The sequence below is a fragment of the Acanthaster planci genome, linkage group LG06 (assembly GCF_054643075.1).
Source record: "Acanthaster planci isolate LZ-2023a linkage group LG06, COTS_SCS, whole genome shotgun sequence".
NCBI classification, from domain to species: Eukaryota; Metazoa; Echinodermata; class Asteroidea; order Valvatida; family Acanthasteridae; genus Acanthaster; species Acanthaster planci.
The window spans coordinates 22,145,487-22,160,415 of record NC_141782.1 but is presented as its reverse complement, the minus strand read 5'-3'; the positions used below and the strand labels follow the sequence as shown (position 1 = coordinate 22,160,415).

The window sequence follows — 14,929 nt, the reverse complement described above, 5'->3', positions numbered from 1 at the left end:
TGGGGGAACTGCATGGGGTATGTGACAGGGGCATTGGGTAGGGGAACTGCATGGGGTACTGGACAGGGGCATTGGGTGGGGGAACTGCATGGGGTACTGGACAGGGGCATTGGGTGGGTGAACTGCATGGGGTACTGGACAGGGGCATTGGGTGGGGGAACTGCATGGGGTACGTGACGGGGGCATTGGGTGGGGGAACTGCATGGGGTACGTGACAGGGGCATGGGGGGGGGGAACTGCATGGGTACTGGATGGGGGCATTGGGTGGGGGAACTGCATGGGGTATGTGACAGGGGCATTGGGTGGGGGAACTGCATGGGGTACGTGACAGGGGCATTGGGTGGGGGAACTGCATGGGGTACTGGACAGGGGCATTGGGTGGGGGAACTGCAGGGGTACTGGATGGGGGCATTGGGTGGGGGAACTGCATGGGGTACGTGACAGGGGCATTGGGTGGGGGAACTGCATGGGGTACGTGACAGGGGCATTGGGTGGGGGAACTGCATGGGGTATGTGACAGGGGCATTGGGTGGGGGAACTGCAGGGATACTGGACAGGGGCATTGGGTGGGGGAACTGCATGGATACTGGACAGGGGCATTGGGTGGGGGAACTGCAGGGGTACTGGACAGGGGCATTGGGTGAGGGAACTGCATGGGGTACTGGACTGGGGCATTGGGTGGGGGAACTGCATGGGGTACGTGCAGGGGCATTGGGTGGGGGAACTGCATGGGGTACTGGACAGGGGCATTGGGTGGGGGAACTGCATGGATACTGGACAGGGGCATTGGGTGGGGGAACTGCATAATGGCACAGTGGGGGGGGGGGCTATGGATTGGGGAGTACATTGGTTGTAGCAGTGCTAATGGATATCAAGTCAATTTCTTTAACCATATTTTTAGTAGCTTAATTTTGAAGAACAACAGCTTTGTTGATTGTACAACTCCTGTGACAGGATATTAAAGTATACACAAATTTTGTGAAAATCTCTGGATACACTCCACAAAAATTATGTCAGACTTTGATAAAACACACATGGAAATCTGGTAACAAAGATTAGTGCTTGGCTGGAAGTACCAAAGGTGACAGAAAGGACGTCCTGATCAACCACACTGTCTGCAAGCCTATCTAAAAAAGTAGTTCATCATTCATAATTATCCCAAAGTTAGATGGGGGATGCATTAGAGTGGTATACCTAGGGGGCACTGGATGGGCTACTGAAACACCCCCACCGGTTTTACATGCAAAGTGTGGACATTCCTTTCTGTTCTCCTGTGGTTTAGGAAACTTGAGGAAAATGCTCCTTTTTCTCCAACTAGGATAACTCCGAGCTGGATTTTTGATGATAATTTCTTGGACTGTTCCTCTTCATGTTAACCTTGACCCCAAAATGCCTCTGAAACTGTTTTCATCAGATAGGGGGAAACATTGTGTGGACGTGTGCGAGTCCACACAAGGTCATCACACCCTATATTATGGACTTCTTTTGTGCAGAGGTCCACACTATGTATGCCATGCCTGCACACACGCACATTCACACTTTTTCAGAGTGAAATTTAGGTGGATTGTGAATAATTTTGTGTAATCTGTATCGTGGACTTCCCCCTTATTTAGTGTCATATGACGTCAGTTCCCGCCCTCTTCCTTTCTTATATCTATGGCTAGGCAAGTCATTTCCCCCAAATTCCCCATCCTCCATGATTTCTGGCACAAATTCACACCAATGATAGCAACTTTTGGGCTCCGGTATTTTTTACTGAGTCTGTACTAAACTGTAACATCTGGTAATTGTAGATTCTGGAGGGTTTTTCCAGATTTGGAACATAGATTTTCAACACAGCATATTTTTGACCTCACCTTTGAGCATGGTGAGGAAAACATGGTTTTTCCATAACCTCCCCCCAAAAAGAGAATAGGAGCAGGATTTATAGTTTACTTACAATGCACTTATCTTAGTGGCCACCAACAGTCAGTTGTAGGTTTACATTTTCCTATGGAGTTGGGAAATCATGCTTCACTGAGCACTGTACAAAAGCATGCATACAACCCAATTTTTTGCATTATCAGTACAGAGGTCTGTTGGCATTCCATAATTTATATTGAAGTAGACGTCACTGAAAAACATGAAATGATTGCCTTGTAGGCTAGTAAATATTAACATCAAACAATTAAAAGCAAGTCAAATAAATAAATTGCTTAATAGAAATGTCCCTATACTTTCATACATATCGCACATAGAACACTTATAGAACACTTTTGTAGAATGTCATAATACTTCGCATGACAATAGCACAATAGCATGCCAGCAAGGGCTTCTGGGTAACCCTTTTGTCAGTGCCACTTTCAGTGATGTTGCAGCAAAGCGGCAGTTTTTTGGATCAAAGTTACCAGATTTCCAGTAAAATGCTAGGTACAGGAGAAAAAAGGATGCTGTAACGTAACAACTAAAACTGCCTTTTGTAAAGGACCATAAATTTTACAATGAATTTGATGAACTTTTTACTAGCAAGGCAAATGAAAAAATACCCCACTGTGACATCAGAGATATTTCATTTTAAAGTAAACAGAATTTTCGAGGATGAAATTAAGGTTTAAAATGAATTCACTATTTTCTTGTAATGCAACCGTTTGCATTTGCTATTTTCGGTTCAAATTAAAATTAATCCTGACCTTTAGGGACTGGTCTCGGCGGGTGAGATCTAAATACCGGGATCGGATGTCCCTCAAAATGTAACCAAAAATTTTAATCGAAGACATGCGCTGTGTCTTCAAATGATTAAAATTTACATTAAAATTTGACTACCTTCCTAGAAAGAAGGGGTTCACCACGCAGACCGCCTCTCGAAGCGGAAAGTGTGGTGAACCCCTTTTTTCTGGTTTGGAAGACCAGGATTTTGTGTTCGTCACTCAGAATTTCAACTGCTGTTAATGTTAGAGTGGACTCACTGGACTGCAGAAATTCCCTTAGAGGTTAGTTTTCACTCACCAATCCCGAACACACAATTTTTTGCAAAAAAGACTAACCCTTGGTACATTAAATTGTTGGCACAACTTGATATTTCAAAATTTTATCTTGGCAAAATCAGTGAACTATGCCAAGGAAAAATGTTCACATGAACACTTGAGTGAAATGGACCTGCACAGTGTGCCAGTTGCAAGATCATCTAACGCTAAACTCAGAAGTTGAACATCCTTCCCCAGGGTCCTACAATGCACAAAGACTTCTTAATTAAAGTCTCAAACTTCAAATCATGCAAAACATTGTTTATGTAAGTCTGAACACAAATAGATTTTTTGAAGGTTTAGCTGTTTCTTACTGACATTGATAGGGGAATTAAAGTTAAACCATTCCTTGGGCATTTCTCGACCCACTTAATGAGACTGGAGTAAATTCCTCATTAGTCCTGTGCCTAATACTTTAACAGCTTCCAAACTAGATAGGACATTTGAGGAAGCGTTTGGATTTTTGATGTCTCATATGTCATTGACGAGAAAATATGCTTAATATTCTTGAACACTTCACGAACTTCTTCCAACTGGCCTACGTATGTTCTTGCACTGGGGTCATGTGACATAGTTTAATGTTTTCTGCAACTATGGTGAATGAACAAGCCCGAGTTGAAGTAAAAAGGCCAAGGGAAGATACATATGCAGACCTGCCAACCTTTTGTACTCCTTCCTGATGTCAAGCAATACCACACAATAGATGAAATGGTATTTAATGAGCCCTAAGTTCTTTCAAAATTCTAATCTATTATGTGGTGATGCCTGACCTCAGGAGAGAGTACGACAGGTTGGCAGGTATGCATATGAGGTAATCACAACTCACAACAAATAACACAAAACGAGATAAAGCTTTTCAGACAAGATATTTATTCCGTAGAATGAGCTGAGATGTATTCAATTATTAGCAAAAGTTATATGTGCATGATATGTGCATAGTTCTCAGTGACAAGGTAAGGGAAGATTTCTAGAATTTGTTCTGCCACTCCCCAGAATCTTTTTTCTGTTTCTGCTATTCTGCTGTAGACCAAAACACAAGTCAGATCTGGTTTGAAAAATTATAAAAATTTGTAAATCTTTTTGATAAAAATAAAGACAATATAACACATTCTGAAAGGAATGCAAACTGCTTGTTAAAAAGCAAAATGAAGAAATTCAAAAGTACACAACTAATTCTACATTACATGTAAAACCTGGAGAAAATTTGTAACGATTTATGATAAATTGTAATTAAAGAATTAAAAGACAACCCTTAGACATGAAACAAGTAATTTTGAGAATAGAATATAGATGTTGACAAAATTCCAATAGTCAAGGTTAAAGCAAAAGACATAAGAATAAATTCTAGCCAAGTACTGCTGCATCCATTCTTAATTTCTCAGTTTTTTAGGAAACCAATTACAAATTCTGCAAAACCCACATTTTGCAAGTTGCTGAAACTATGCTGATAGCAACAAGGAAATTCACATGCTGGGTGTACAGCATACAGCACACTGAATTATTATTAAATTTTAGAAATATTACTGTCCAAATTTATACAGACAATATGGAAATCTATTCTGCCAAAAGTACTATAAGTAATGATAAAAAATATAAATAATATATTATTATTTCAAATCTTGCTAAAATGGTTTTCTGGCTTACAATACTTTTTCTGGGTATTTTGTACTTCTTTTCAGATACTGGATTCTGATTCATCTGTTTCATCCAACTCCAAATCCCGCTGTCTGATGACTTGATACTTGCGCGACATCACCGTCGGGCAGACTCGGACTGGACGCGATTCCACGCGACACGTGCAGCGATAACACAAGAGGGTGATATTGCACATCAGACTGACCAATGCTATCACAGTAGCCAGGACAAAACCTACTGCATAGGGGTCTTGCAAAAAAGTCTTAGAAGGAACGAGATTTTGGGAGTTGACGGCACGGTCGGCAAGGCACTGACCAGCTACAAAAAGAAACAAAAATACTATTTATATCAGTATCAATTATTTTTGGTAATAACAGCAAGGATTCCTCAAAAGCGTCCTGAGCACTGTAGCTTGCAAGCTTGAAGAAACCTGTAGAAAAGCAGTTACAGTTTTAGAGGTGGGAGGAAAACCCCAGAGGAATATTCTGGGTAAAACTCACTGAATCACATAGGGACTGAAAACTCATTCCACATGTGGACCGAGCGAGGAATCAAATCCGAACTACAGAGTTGGAAGGCGAGGAAATAACCACTACGCCAACCTGAACCCCCCCCCACCGTCCAGCTGAATCCCCCACCGTCCAGCTGAATCCCCCATCGACCAGCTGAATCCCCCACCGTCCAGCTGAATCCCCCACCGAACAGCTGAATCCCCCACCGTCCAGCTGAATCCCCCACCGTCCAGCCGAATCCCCCACCGTCAACATGAATCCCCCAACGTCAACATGAATCCCCCACCGTCCAGCTGAATCCCCCACTGTCCAGCTGAATCCCCCACCGTCCAGCTGAATCCCCCACCGTCAACATGAATCCCCCACCGTCCAGCTGAATCCCCCACCGTCCAGCTGAATCCCCCACCGTCCAGCTGAATCCCCCACCGTCCAGCTGAATCCCCCACCGTCAACATGAATCCCCCACCGTCCAGCTGAATCCCCCACCGACCAGCTGAATCCCCCACCGTCCAGCTGAATCCCCCACCGTCAACATGAATCCCCCACTGTCCAGCTGAATCCCCCACCGTCCAGCTGAATCCCCCACCGACCAGCCGAATCCCCCACCGTCCAGCTGAATCCCCCACTGTCCAGCTAAATCCCCCAAGTCTCTATGATGAAGAACTCATGTCAAGTTATTCCTATGATCGAAACCAGAGCAGCAGAATCCGATGATTAACCTTCGTCACTGTACAGTCCCCACATCCCCAATTTTGCCATACTGTGAAAACTAACAAGACTTCATAACAGGATGCGAAATTAGGAACCCGAGGACTATACAGTCATGGAGGTTGCCTGTTACCCTGCATAAGAAATCATTGCTGAGACATGTTTTTTTTTGTTTAGTCAAGCCCATAGAGCAGTGTGATGGATCATTCTTGCCTTTATACTGACATGGTTTGAAACATGATATATGGCAGACAGCAATCACCCAATCAAAGGTGCTAGGAACTTTTCATTTCCAACTACAACTGAACATTCAGACAGCTGAATAGAATTTTTTATCAATCCTTCCATGCCGATTGTGAAAAACACAAAACACGGGATATACTGGAGGGAAGTAATAACTTTCCAAAGCCAATGGCAAGATCTATTCTTTCTTAATAATAAACAGGAATTTGAACCAACTTAATTATACATAACGGGTTTGCCCTTACCCAACGTATATTAATAAACACTGTATGCTCAGTGCTTGTCCGAGAGCTTGCGAAAAAACCTCACAAGCTTACTCGGGTGGGACTCGAACCCATGACCTCCTGCTTACTAGTGCAGATGTCTTAACCACTCGACCACCGAGCTTGCCGGGCTTGGCTGGCCGGTCCGAGTCAAATGAAGCAGCGGGTACAGCGAACTTTTTCAAGATGTATTTTTGCGTTGGGGAGATGTTAATTATATATGAACCAACTTGTCAGACAAACTGAAGTATCTACATGTAATCACAATACTCACCTTTCAATAGACTGGCGTAGGTTGTGTCATTACTGTCAAACATACATAAACCAGTAATATGATGACAAACACAAGACTCGTCCTCACATTTACAAGTCTCCTGACATTCTGGACCATGATATCCCAGCGGACAAACTAAAAAAAAAAACATAAAGAAGTATGTGTACTTCCTGATGAAATCAAGTTCACTAGATAAAAATCCTTGGAAGACAAGTCACTTGCATCTGTCTGAACTAGGCTACGAAAGCCATTCCGACATTTAAAAAATTAAACCAAATGGTACTTCAGTACTTCAAGTTTATTCCAAGTTGAATTTGAGCAAAGAAGCCTGGGAAATTACAGGCTACTAAGGTGGCGAATGTTACATCACTTAACAGCAGAAATCACTTGTAACTGAGTTGCTTTCCAGGCAAATTCAAGCAGAAACCAACTCAGGCTGGAAAGTCACATGCAGGTTTTATTGGGTCCTCTGTGCCAATATATACCAGCTAATTGATTTCTCACAAGCTAATCCTTGAGAACGATGTTCACCAAGATTGCCATGATAGAGTGTTTCTATTTCCACTGACGATGATATTGGTTTCTCACAAAGTGTTTCAAAGTCAATAACGTATACATGTACATCTATTTCATTAAAGTTCCTAACCTTTCTGAGCAGTCATAGATCTAAACACACTGCTGTTTTCAGTAAAATAAACCACCATCCATTAACTTCTTAATCTCAATCATAACTTGTCCTTAATTTCAGGACTCTTTAACCAAGTTTGGCTTTGTGCAGATAAGAGCACATTAGCAGTTTAAGGGCAGTTTTAGCTGAGGCGCCATATTTTTGCGCTACATGTCCATAGCAAACTGTGGTCCTGTAAAAAACCATGTATACATGTACATGTATGTGACATTCACTTCACTTTTCGTAAATTCTACCCACAAGGCCAACTTTGATACGAAAAAACAGTTGTCATTAACTAAATATTAAAGAAGTGGCCTGATGAACAAACAAAACAGTGCCTTCAATGGCAATTGCTCGAGCCCAACGGAATAATCACTTACTCTGTTGGCAATGCTTGCCGGTATATCCAGGGAGACATGAGCATGCCCCTGTCACTGGATCACAATCCCCACCGTGTTCGCACTGACAAAGCGATGAACAATCCTGGCCATGGGTACCAGCTCCACACAGCTGAGAACAGTCTGGTGGTTGGTAGCCTGTATTGCAATGACAACCAGCTACATCAGGGAACCAAGGAAACAAAAAAAAAAGACATAACTCTCTCAATAATGTTAAGAACATGAGACTCACACCACACATACAACATTAAAACATGACACGAGTTCACTAACTTTCATCAGATGCTGTAAAAACCAAATTCCGTCCTCAGTGTAAGACATTTAAGATAGAAACAAAGTACTGACTTAAATCAGGTTATTGAGATCTCTATATTCAGCTAATGAATGGGGTTTCTTTGGAGTCAAACTGAACCCGAAATGACTACCTCAATGGCTAACTCCGAGTTATATGTTTTACACACATTATGGATAATTCAATGTAAATCCCCCAAGGTAAATTTCTGTAGGGTGTTTGCCAAATCCATGTTATTATTATTTTTGATATGTAGATCAATCTTTACGATAATGTTGGAAGTTAGTAACTTTTCTGCTTGACAGAGCAAAGAGTGTTACTGGGATTCACATCACTAAAAAAAAAAATTAACATTGAAGGAACTACTGGAACACAACAAATGGCTTCTTCTCTCAAGCTTTCACTTTGTAATTAGAACATTATAATTCTAAGGCAAAATTCACTCAAAAGTGACCAGAATTCCACTGTGACCTACCCTCTGTACACACTCCATTACTGCTACAGTTTAAAGGGCCACAGTCTAGCCAGTCACATTTTGGACTTTGCCAGTTACCATGGCAACGGCACTCTCCCATCACACACTCCCCATGGCTGCTACAGTCAGATGGGTCACAGTCTGGCTCATGGACACAGAGTATTGTTGAGACTTCCCGTTGGCAACGAAAGACACGATCCTCACTGGCAAAATATGGGGCAGGAAGTTACCAAGAAAATACATGAATGTAGACAGAATTGGACCTAAGTTAAAATGTCGAATTTGATTCCAGTAAAATCTACCAAACAGTGTATGGGGCCTTAAAAAAAGCTGGAGTAGACACTATTCCTTTGAAATCTTGCATAAACAGGTTTCTTCATTACTGTTCACAACAGTATCAGGTGTTTGCTACATATTTATGAAAAAGATACAATAGTTAAATAATTCAGAATCCCCATTCCTAGCTCAAAAAGCCCTGCCCATCACCTGCAGTCAACCCCAACGCACATGCTTATTGCCTGCAGTCAACCCAAAAAGCGCATGCCTATCACCTGCAGTCAACCAAAACGCGCATGCCTATCGCCTGCAGTCAACCCAAATGAACTAGAAAAACCATCCCTCAAAACACTCAGACTGATTCCTCCCTGCACTCTTCAAGAAGCAAAACTTCAATTGATTGCATCAAAGATACGCAATTTTTTCTCAGTGTATCAATTTGCTTTATTTTATGGCTGCAAATAGACTTATTTATTAAGTCTTTCTGATGGTAGGTGCATGTTTTTTACAGTATACATAATTTTGAAAGCATGCTATCTCACCACTCATCAGTTGCATAGCTGACTACTGTACCATTGATCACATATGTTGATGAACCACCGCCGTCTAAGTTTATTGCATTAATAATTCCATTACGTTTCAAGAGGTCAGCAAACTCATCTAAAGAGACCCTGTGTAAGAGACAAAAGTGAAGTGGTGTTGCTGTCTGAGAATTCATGGGGGGGTTGTATCTTATGCAAATTTGACAGAGCAGATCAAAGGAGCCATCAATGTCAACCAACATGACAGATGTTTTTTTGCATTTCAATTCAGCACCAGTTATATGAATTGTACAGAGAAAGCATAGGTAGAGAAAAATCAATGATGGACATTACTTTCCATCCAGATGTGGGCAAAACTTTGATAAACTAGAACGGCAAAGCCACCATGGCTCGCTGCTTGCTATGAATTTGAATTTCTTTCTTGTAATAACAGGAAAGAGACATTCAAGCTATATAAATATGTTTACTAAATCAAACAAGTAAAAATTTTTTACAAGATTGATCGACATACGACTGCAATACAGATGTACAAGCTATTCCATTGACCTTAGCAATACAATTCATTGTACTCTAGGAGAAAAAAACCTAGTCAGTGCTGTGTGCAGACTGTGTGTTGGAAGGCGCCTGTCATTTCAAAGTAAATAAAAAAAGACCACCACCAAGGGAGATACAGGTACGGAGGCGCCAGAGTTCTTTACAGGAGAGAGGAATGCCTAAAGAAAGTGAGTCCAGCTGGGACAGTCAGACTAGACCTGGATGATTATATAAGCAGTGCATTTGTGAGTTTGACGGATGATGCATAATTAAAATTCCTCTTCAGTACTGGGTACATGTACAGTTCTGCACTTTGTAGCCAACCCCATCATCCTATCCATCTCCTACTCCCGTTGCCTCTTTTCAAAGTGGGGACTATTGTGAAGCTGGTGATTATGATGCAAAATCGGTCTTTTCATTTCTGGGCTACACACAAAAACCAATTACCATATACACAAGAGCCAGGGTCTGCCTTCTTTCACTGTGTTTGCTCGAGTGTGGGCCGAGAATAATAGCTGAAAAGCGGGCTGAGGATCTCAATTTTTACGGCGGCTATAGCCACCTCCCGGTGCGAAGGGGTTAAATTCATAAGTTTCTGAGCATTAATGCCAGATGAGACTATTTAAACACTGATGGGATTCCAAGAACAAGCAAACAAGCACTCAATGGCACATTTTAACACCTATGGATCTGCAAGGAAAAACTTTAACACTTGAGGGCGGATGGCCGGCCGGCCGGCCGGACGGATGACAGACGGACAGACAGAAATCGGTATTACATAGGCTCACACTTGCTTCGCAGCTTGCCAAAAACCAGTCAGTGAAGTAAATACCTACCCAGTTGAATCTGACTTGCCGTCTACATGAGCCAGAATAACATGCCCCTCCCTGTCGCTCCCTACAGCTGTTCTGGCTGCGACAACGTTAAAAAAGGACTCCACTGAACCTGGTTGGAAATGTAAGATACGCTTACTTAAGGAACTTATCAAAAGTTACTGCTGGTACAACGCACAAAGCAACACGAACTCAAAGAAGGAAAATCCACCAGAATGACAATCCAAGAGCTTGTTAATATTTGACATTACTACTCCTGATCATCATGCTTATGAACATTAGCATCTTCACAAATTGCAAGGTTTCTTGTTGCAGAATATGAGTCCAACAGAATCATTAAGGGAGACAAAACTGGTTAGAAATACATGTACATCGGTTTATGGTAAGATATTTTGAAAGAATGGCACAGGTGTTGAACTGTCTGGTACCTGTCTCTTCAGAGTTCTTGCATTCTGCTTTTTTGCTTTCCTCAACATATTTTTCCCCGTCCCTCAGAAGCCAGCCTACTCCCCCCACAAGCTGCACAAATGGATTCTCCCGGTCTAGTACATCATGCTCTGATAGGTACCTGCAACATTCAAAACAGTCAAAGTCACATTCTCTGAAGCCTGTCGGAAATGAATGCTTCAGTCCAGTCAAGAAACGTTTATTCCATTTCACAAATATCTTTTGAGTGACAGAGTCAAAAGAAGTTCAAAACTATTAAATTTCCAACAATTTGGTTTGACAATTTTCGTTTCTTTTTAAAGATCCCTATTGTAATGTTATGGTGTCTGCCTCTCACAAGCAGTCATAAACATTCTCCTTATATGGAGATTGGTACTCGTGCGTATTGCAAGAGGTGGCACTGAAGTAAATGGCCAGCCAATATTTTACCAACCGTTTAACCCTTATCCCCGAGGTGCATCTAAACAAGGATTGAGGACTGTTGCTTAAGGTTATGACCAGCCACATGATGGGCTCTCAACCGCCTAGAATGGCTGAACTGTCTTCCTGTACATGTAGGCACATGTATTTATGAATGTTAACGGTGAACAGAAATTTTGTATGGAGACATGCTGTATGGTATGCCGGCCTACCATGTGATGTCTGTACATTGTCCCAACACTGAGTGATTCCCATAGAGTTTGTACACACACTGAGGCTTGAACTTCTTAGTTCATTGGACACTGCACGTGTGGCTCCCTCAAGTAGCCATAGCCATGCACTGCAGCAAATACATGTATCAGTGTGCGACATTGTCTTGGAGTTTCAAAAAAAGTGACAAAGCAATAAGAAGTGTTATGCAATCTTGAACAAATGACCACCAAGGGTCAGCTTTCAAAGTCCACTTGATAAAGGAATAACATGATACTTTTGGCCCAAAATAACACTGCACCTGGGACAAGTTTATTGTAGAACTATGCCTGCAACTGCTTAAGAAGCAGGAATTTGTCTCAGCAAATCTTAGAATCTGCTACTCCCACATTTGTAAAAGCTTCTGGCAATGGATTTACAAGGAACCGGGAATGCCCTGGGACATTGATTATGGTTAAGAAGGCAAAAATTTTAACAGGCAAGTATTGGTGATGACTGTCTCACCCAAAGACTAAGCTGCCATCTGCTCGGATCCCAAAATGGGCATTCTGCACACCATGCATGTTTTTGACCAATCTTCTGTCACTTATAACATTTCCATAGCAATCCCCTGTGTGTGTGTTGAAGAACCCAGCATTCATGGCTACCAGGCAGTGTTTCTGAGTGGCTGACCGGGTCACTGGTACCCTTAACCCAAGGGAACAGCCACCAACATCAAGCGGCTCCAGAACCGACAACGTCCTCAAAGGATTGTTCACAAGGGTCAAGTGACCAAAAGAAGTTCGGAAGTACAAAGCAGTGTCCATGAACTGTTTTGTGGTAGTGATGGGTAACGTAATGTGTGCAGAGCCAAGTCCATGAGAAAGGTGGGATTGGATGGTGGAGTTGCCATAAGTAACTGGCTGACAGTCACGGACGAAGCGTTGACTGTGAGGAGAGCCATGGAAGCCATGGGGGTAAGGCGTCAGGACATCTTGAGGGATGGAGCTGAAAGATAAACAGAGGCAAGAAATAAAACAACAAGAAAAAGTGTTCATAAAACATCAATATTCCTAAAAATGAACAGGAATGAAAGGAGCCTCATGACTGGCTCCAAAACAGTTGAAACTTTCGCAGACAAGGAAGGGTCTAGACAATATACCGCATGTCAGTTGATATAAAATGTATAAATGAGCAAGGGGACAACTTTCTCAAACTTCTTTCTCTCGACTGGTGCTGACGTCCACAGACTCCAACTGGCCAGATCACAAGTGAAAAAAAGTTAATGTATTACTTATCAACTAGACAAATCAACAAACTGAGAGAGCTGCACGTACATGTAGGCCTACTGTACTATGGACACATCTAACGCAAGCAAAGCATGACCAGCCTATTGATGGTCATGCTCGTTACCATCAAAAAGTGCTGACATGATTAGTGTAAATAGCGTAAACAAACTACTCTAAAGAAACTTTACACATCACTCTAAAAGTTCAGGAGAGGTTTCAATCATATTTACAAGACTTTCGCAAGAAAACAAAAAGGTCAAAGGAAAAAGGTCCAGACTGCAGGAAAGTGAGAACAAAGAGAGAGTTTGATGTTTTACTTTATGTGAGAGTGATGTGTTTAGATCATTTTCATCTTCGGGAGAATGAGAAGCTGGTAAGTAAAAGCTCACTTTTTTTTTTCAAGAAATGACCTAGTCTGTCACATCTGGTCCTGCTTATTAAGTCATAAAATTTCAAGAGATTTGCATCTGTTCCAACGGATTTTGGATTTGGGGTACAACATACGCGCCATTTTGAGTGAAATGAATTATTATGGATTACTGTAAATTCGGGCATACCAATATTCCTGCATCTAATTCTCTGGTCGTGAAAGTCTTGAACGAAATTATGCACTGTTAATTTACTGTCAATGATCAATCATCACTTGGACGTTTTTCTTTTTAAAGCTATGTGCAAATTAAATGCTTTTCCAGGGAAAATTTGGGGAAAATGTCAACGGAGCATCAAGTTTTACTTTACAGACTAAATACAAAAATGAACCATTTAAAATTGTCCAGAAAATAGATAAAGTGATCACTGTTCCCTCACGATCGATGTTGGACGTCCAATATCGGCACTAATGATGATTATGATCAACATTTGCCAACTATTGAGGGCGCTAGCAAAAATACACAGCCTGAAAAAGCACTGCCCTCCTTATATTTTGTGATTTTTGTTGCTGACAACGATGCAGATTTCGTGGCACTGAATTTTGGGACTTTTTAAAGAATTTCACATAGATTAAGAAAGAAATGTTTGTCATAATATACAGATCAATTCCTCATAGTTTTATAGGCCCACTAATGCCAATTATGATTTATTTGAAAGACTAAAATTCACTGAATGTAACTAAAGTTAAATTGAAAAAAATTAAAAACTAGAAGAACAAAAGTGAGAAAGTGATGGGAAATCAAGCCACTGCAAAAATGGAAGTGTTTTTCCTCAAACTGCATCACCAAACCAAAGTAAGGAGTTCTCTTTGAGAATGGAGCAATGCAAAATGAATGGAGATGGTCGAAAAAAGTCGAAGTCCAAACCGAGTAACGTTGTCCGATTGGCAGCTACACGGCTACAATGTCGAAAGAGTTCTTTTTGAGAATGGAGCAACACGAAATGAATAGAGATGGTCGAAAAAAGTCCAAACCAAGTACCCGGTTGGCAGCTATCGCCCTCTTGTAGTGGCAAGGAAAAAGCGCCTTTTTTTATTACATGTGACTTTTGACCTCCTAGCCAGCTACGACATGGAACAGCGCTGATGAGTGGCCCCGTAGGCTACCGCGATTCGTACCGGTCACGCCAGTAGACATGATAGAGACTTAGAGTTACTGTCTAGCCCAGGTTGGACGTTGTCTTCATTTCATTACGACTGATATCCAGGGTATAAAAGTTGTGTGCAGAACGACCACAAATTTAGCTCTATATTAAATGTCTATACTTACGCCTTTGTCATCTGCAAACAATCAAGGAGAAAGACTGCAGTACAGAAAACTATTCCGTTCCATACGGCTACTGAAGTTTGCAACCGCATGGGCGCTGCCATTTTCCATTTTGCTCCTCGAGATCAAAATCACATGATTTACGAAGGGCGCCACCCTCAATCGTATGGCAGCGCTGCAGCAGACAATCAACAATTTCAGCATCAAGACAGACTAAACTTCTCCTTTACCAT

General features: G+C 41.7%; 1 protein-coding gene across 2 annotated transcripts; it reads right to left on the bottom strand.

The window, feature by feature from the left end:
- Window positions 1-3,855: 3,855 nt before the first annotated feature.
- On the bottom strand, window positions 3,856-14,850 carry LOC110980138 (N-acetylglucosamine-1-phosphodiester alpha-N-acetylglucosaminidase-like). 2 transcript variants are annotated; one of them, XM_022236513.2, is made up of 9 exons: window positions 14,700-14,850; window positions 12,239-12,721; window positions 11,086-11,225; window positions 10,661-10,769; window positions 9,291-9,419; window positions 8,473-8,675; window positions 7,688-7,864; window positions 6,638-6,772; window positions 3,856-4,955 (listed from the first exon to the last, which is right to left on the bottom strand). In XM_022236513.2, the coding sequence occupies exons 1-9, from the start codon at window positions 14,798-14,800 to the stop codon at window positions 4,678-4,680; spliced, it is 1,755 nt and encodes a 584-aa protein (XP_022092205.2). In that variant the 5' UTR covers window positions 14,801-14,850; the 3' UTR covers window positions 3,856-4,677. The 2 variants fall into 2 exon arrangements, with proteins under 2 accessions (XP_022092205.2, XP_086994014.1); XM_087137888.1 differs by having other exon boundaries at window positions 7,688-7,843.
- Between the last annotated feature and the right edge of the window lie 79 nt (window positions 14,851-14,929).

What these genes read in the sequence shown, in the direction of transcription:
- LOC110980138 (XM_022236513.2), bottom strand. Translation starts at nt 14,800, where the DNA reads ATGGCAGCGCCCATGCGGTTGCAAACTTCAGTAGCCGTATGGAACGGA. An exon ending in GGCAAGTCAGATTCAACTGG is followed by an intron (nt 9,420 to 10,660) that starts GTAGGTATTTAC and finishes TCTCTTACACAG; the next exon opens with GGTCTCTTTAGATGAGTTTG. An exon ending in AGCTATGCAACTGATGAGTG is followed by an intron (nt 8,676 to 9,290) that starts GTGAGATAGCAT and finishes ATATTTTGCCAG; the next exon opens with TGAGGATCGTGTCTTTCGTT.